At 33.2% G+C, this 5,408-nt stretch overlaps 1 protein-coding gene across 1 annotated transcript; it reads left to right on the top strand.

The window, feature by feature from the left end:
* Positions 1-83: 83 nt before the first annotated feature.
* On the top strand, positions 84-1,890 carry LOC122538571 (sugar transporter ERD6-like). Its single transcript, XM_043672773.1, has 2 exons — positions 84-1,687; positions 1,858-1,890. Exons 1-2 carry the CDS (start codon positions 108-110, stop codon positions 1,883-1,885), a joined length of 1,608 nt encoding a protein of 535 aa, XP_043528708.1. The 5' UTR covers positions 84-107; the 3' UTR covers positions 1,886-1,890.
* Positions 1,891-5,408: the final 3,518 nt, after the last annotated feature.

A 5,408-nucleotide genomic window follows, 5' to 3' on the forward strand; every position in this document is an offset into this window, starting at 1 on the left:
AATCCAAGGAACGAGTAAACATTTTTCGGTCGATAATATACCGATAATATATATGTACTGAACACTTACGTATAAACTTCTTCTTTTTCATTCCAGCAACTATTTCCATGATATTGGTAGGCACAGTCTACGGATGGATCACTATCTCTCTTCCCGGTTTAACCTCCGGAGATAATATGCCGTTGAAATTAACCGACGACGAAGGTTCCTGGCTTGTATCTCTGACATTAATCGGTTCAACGATAGGTGCATTTATGGGTGCCATTATCGCTGATCGTTACGGCCGTAGATTCTGCCTACTAGGGTGCAGTGGATTTTTCATCCTAGGTTGGTCATTCGTTCTGCTGGCAACCAATGTCGAAATCCTGTACGTTTCTCGCGTGATTCTCGGCATAGGCGTTGGCATCGCCTACACAGCGAGTCCGATGTACGTCTCGGAAGTGGCCGACACGAAAATCAGAGGCACTCTGGGCTGTTTGACCGCCGTGAACGTGTTAACCGGATGGGTTTTTACTTGCCTCATAGGATTCTTCGTATCCTACGCCACGTTGGCATGCGTTTTTTTAATACTGCCAATGATATTCGTCGCAATATTCGTATGGTTCCCCGAAAGTCCCTATTATCTGGTGGCAGTCGGCCGAAGAAAGGAAGCGTACAGGTCGATATCGTACTTCAAAGGAACCACCAAACGCAACCAACTGAGGATGGAAATGAAGCACATTTGCAAAATACTCGGCAGAGACGATTCGTTTAAACCGAATAACCGCAGCGCGGACATGAATAGGCAATCGTGGTTGGACAAGATTCGACTGATGAAACAACCCAGCAACAGAAGAGCTCTGTGCATTGTCATTGGGTTAATCACGGCGCAGCAACTCAGCGGGAACTTCTGCACCATGCAGTATGTGGAATCGCTCCTCACGAAAATATTATTTCCTGGTCCATATGCAACGTCGACTTCAGTTTTGATGCTTAGATTATCATTTAGCATTCTAACGACAGTGTCAGTGGAAACTGTTGGAAGACGAAAGTTCCTCATAACATCCACGTTTGGATTGTGGCTTACATTGAGTGTCCTCTCGTGTTACTTGGGTTTCTTCAGGAAACTCAACGACATGGGCATCGACAATCTGGCCTTTATTGACGTAATTTGTTATCAATTATTGTATCAATTTGGTTTGGGCACGTTAACTAACGCTCTCCTAGGCGAATTGTTTCCCATGGAAGCAAAAAGTGTCGCCGGAGCCATCGTCATGATGTTTGATGGTATATTGGGGTTCACTGTGTTAAAACTGTACCAAGTTATCAACGATAATGCTGGACTGTGGGTAACGTATACCATCTTCATGTTTTGTTCCTTGATCTCGTTTGTCATGGTGTATTCCTTCGTTCCGGAGACCGAAGGGAAAAATTACCAGGAAATACGAGCTCTTCTAACAGAAGGTAAGGTCGTGAGTACTCCGACCAAAGAAAGACAGTGCATAGAAGTAGAGCATGGACTACCAAGAGACGAAGAAAACGGAAGACGGGATGAAGTTCACGGCGATGGAATAGCAGACGCAGAAATAGTAGTAAACGACGGAAACGGGAAAGAAAGAAACATAGAAATAGTAAGCGTCGAACACGAGGAAAAGAGGAACGTAAGCGCAGTAAACGCTGAACTCGAGGAAGAGAGAACTGAAGAACGAGGAACCAAGATAGAAAGTAGCAAGGCAGAAAGGATCGAGTTAGAAAACGACGGGGCACAGACAACTGAAAAACAAAAAACCGAGCTGGGAACAACCAAGGAAGAAAGAACAGAGATACGAGGAGCCGGGAGTGAAACAACCAAGGGGGAGAGTGAAGAACCGACGGACAAGGAATCGAGGAACAAGTAACCGAGTAAACAAAGGAACAAGAAACAACAACATATGATAGAAATTACTGCAGCGTAAGTTTGGAACACAGTACTTGCATTCGTGGAATTTCTTATTACTGATAATTGTTACAAGTATTTGTAAACTTGACGGTAAGTATCTCCAATTTTACCAGGATAGTTAATCATAACGATGATACGGTTTTGTTTATCTATATGACTAACTGTCGAAATGTATTTGACGCGTACAAATTGACTAATACCGGGCTTCGAGAAATAAATTGCATTCAAACTGAACTTAATATACATTTCGTAAAGTTTAACAATTTAATTATAATATAATATAGTGTTAGTTAAAATTCTAATTTATTTCGTTTTAGGTTGATGACGGTTACAGATTGATAATTCTCGTTAAATGAAAGAAAGCGGAAATGGAATGAACTAGGCAAGTGAAATATACAGTAATTCAAAATCTAACGAGATGTAACATATAAATTGTATGTAAAAATTTCATAATATCAGTTGACTCGAAATAATAATTAAATAATAGGTTAGATTCTTAAAAGGTGGAAAAAGTGACATGTTGGACAGATATTATATATATATATATACATATATAAGTTACTTCTTGTTCTTCAATATTCTTCATGTGTCCAACATTTCGAGTCAATTGATATTATAAAATTTTTACATACAATTTATATTTTACATCTCGTTAGATTTTAAATTATTTTTCACTTGCCTAGTTCATTCCATTTCCGGTATCTTTCATTTAACGAGATTTTTATTATTTTAAACGTGAAAATAAGTCATATTTAGTACAATATTTCATAAAACGATTCATTTATAAGAAAATAAGGAAAATTCTTGGAAAGGTTTAAAAAGTTGAAAATTTATTCTGAACACTTATTTATTTTTCATGTCATTTGTCAAATAATATATGAAAATTTGAAAAATTTTTGTAAACGAAGATTTAAACGGGAAAATGTTAAACACTTTTTCTTTTTTTCACATTGGCTAGTGCACCGTCTGTGCATGTACTAAACAAATTTTCAAATCCAATTCTTTCGAAAACGAAGCTTCGAAAGAAAGTTGATTTTATATTTTTATCACTGTACGACATCCTATGTATCTTATCACTGTGGAAGAATATGACGTAACGAATATTTATATTTATAATTTTACTTGTCTGTATGTTTAGTTTTATTAAGTGAGAAATTTGTCGAGATATTAAATTTTATTATCTTTTTGCTGAAAAATTTTATTCATAAACTTTGATACAATTATACAAATTATGACTGCGATGAATATCACTTCGTACACCTAAAATCTTTTCTATTTTTAAAATTCTTGATTAATATTCAAGAATTGTAAACATAATTTTACACTGGTAATTTTTAAAAATTTTGTTCTATAAACGTTTATGTACATCTACGAATTTTGTATACCTTTCAAAAATATATTTTGCCTGTATCTTTCAAAAATATACATCAATAAAAACAAAAATTATCACATAAGTATGTATTTACACCCCTCTAGAAGAACTACAATGAAACAACTTTAAAAGAAGAGAATTTCACTATTACATCAACTATTGCTAAGGTAGAAATATTCTGCCATGCAATGTTGGTAACAATACTAAAATCACAGACGAGGTATATTTACATTTAGGAGTGAGTTTTAAATAATACTTCTGAATATTCTAATTGCTCAAATATTATCTAATATTTCTAATAATTTATTTGTATCAATTAAAAATATATGTTAACCTTGAACGGTACGGAGACTCATTACCAATTAAACTTCCGTCGTGTGCACAACGATCAAAATTTAGGAGTGAGTTTTAAATAATATTTCTGAATATTCCAATTGTTTATAAATATTATCTAATATTTCTAATAATTTATTTGTAATAATTAGACAACAAGTTTAATAACATTTCCAACAATTATTTAAAATTTTTCGTTGATCATTTGTAGCGATCGAGTCAGTAATACGTTTCTACGAAATTTTAATAAGCTATTTCTCGTCGATTAACGCGGTCAGGTAAATTTCGATCGGTACGGAAATAGACGTCAGTAGAAATCGAAATTTCGTTGCGTAAGCATCGACGCAAATTTAAGAAGCAAATTCTTAAATAATATTTCTGAATATTCTAATTATTTAAACTCTTATTTCTTATTATTCTTATTGTTTGAACATTATATAATATTTCTAATAATTTGAAGCGATTAAACAATAAATTCTCTTTTATAATTCTTTAAACATTATCCAATATTTCTAATAATTTATTTGTACACAATGAAACAATAAATTCTCTTCTATAACATTTCTAAGTACAATTTAGAATTTTTAATTAATTTAGAATCTTTAATTTATAGTAATTTAGAGCAACTAATACATTTCTAAGAAACTTTAATTAACTGCTTCGCATCATTAACAAATTATTTTAATTACTTTTACAATTATTTAATTATTTTCATTATCATCATGATTATTTGAACTTGAATACCTCAACTGCCATGACTCGTATCGTACTCGTACAAAATATATTTTGATAGTTACATTCTTTAACAGTTACCGTCATATTTTTGCATGTACGTACATAATATTAGTTTAACAATACTATTGCTATTTAAATGTTATTCAAAAATTCCAGAATTTCTCTTTGCATCTATAATTTGGAAAATAATCAAGTCCTATTAATTTGTCAAACAAGAATATTTCTTCAACATCTTAAATTAGTCATTAGACTGATAAAACAATTAGTTCTTAGTTTACGAATAACATTTCTCTCTCCAACAAATTAATTAAATTCAATTCAAGTTGCGACCTGTGTGATAAATATACGAAAAAGTACTGATTTGCAATACATTATAATGAGACCTGTGCGTAGTCACCTCCACGTGGTGGGTCTTGGTAACTGATATCGTTTTACAAACTAAAACGATATCAAGCTAAGAACTACGCAACCTACAGTTCTCAGTTTAGATCGTAAGAATTTCTTTCCATTCTTTATTTCACGATCTAAACTGAACTGTAGGTACAATTAGTTGATGAGTAAAATATCAGACTCTCCCGCAGGACACGGAGGAACGACATTGGACGACGTGAGATACCGTGGGACTTGGCAGAGTTGCGATCGTGAATTTCGTGCGTTTTATTAATAAGTTGTTTCCGTCTAGTTTTAATTAGTCATAAAATAATTAATCTGCTAATTCACTGTAAGCACATTCTATATTCTGGAATATTACGCTTATCGCCATAATATATGTGAAATAACTTTTTTTTTTTTTTGTTGAATATGTGAAATATTTTAAACTGTTTTTACTCAATACACGCAAGATAATTTCTTTGATATCGTTTTTTTTTCAGAGAAATTCTGGAATCCCGCCTCGAATTTATTATTTTATTATTATGTATTATTTTAGCATATCCCTCGAACGTTAAGTTAGTCCCTACGAAGTATTGCAGGAAAGAAACGGAAGTTTCAACAATAAATGAAAGTAAATTTACTCCGAAACAATTAAACAGTCAAATATTGCAAGCGTTT

Source organism: Frieseomelitta varia, unplaced genomic scaffold (genome assembly GCF_011392965.1).
Source record: "Frieseomelitta varia isolate USP_RPSP 00005682 unplaced genomic scaffold, Fvar_1.2 scaffold_1677, whole genome shotgun sequence".
Classification (NCBI taxonomy): Eukaryota; Metazoa; Arthropoda; class Insecta; order Hymenoptera; family Apidae; genus Frieseomelitta; species Frieseomelitta varia.

Coding starts and splice junctions, on each gene's coding strand:
- LOC122538571 (XM_043672773.1), top strand. CDS start 108: ATGATATTGGTAGGCACAGTCTACGGATGGATCACTATCTCTCTTCCC. Junction 1,688..1,857: donor GAAGAGAGAACTGAAGAACG/AGGAACCAAGAT, acceptor AACCGACGGACA/AGGAATCGAGGAACAAGTAA.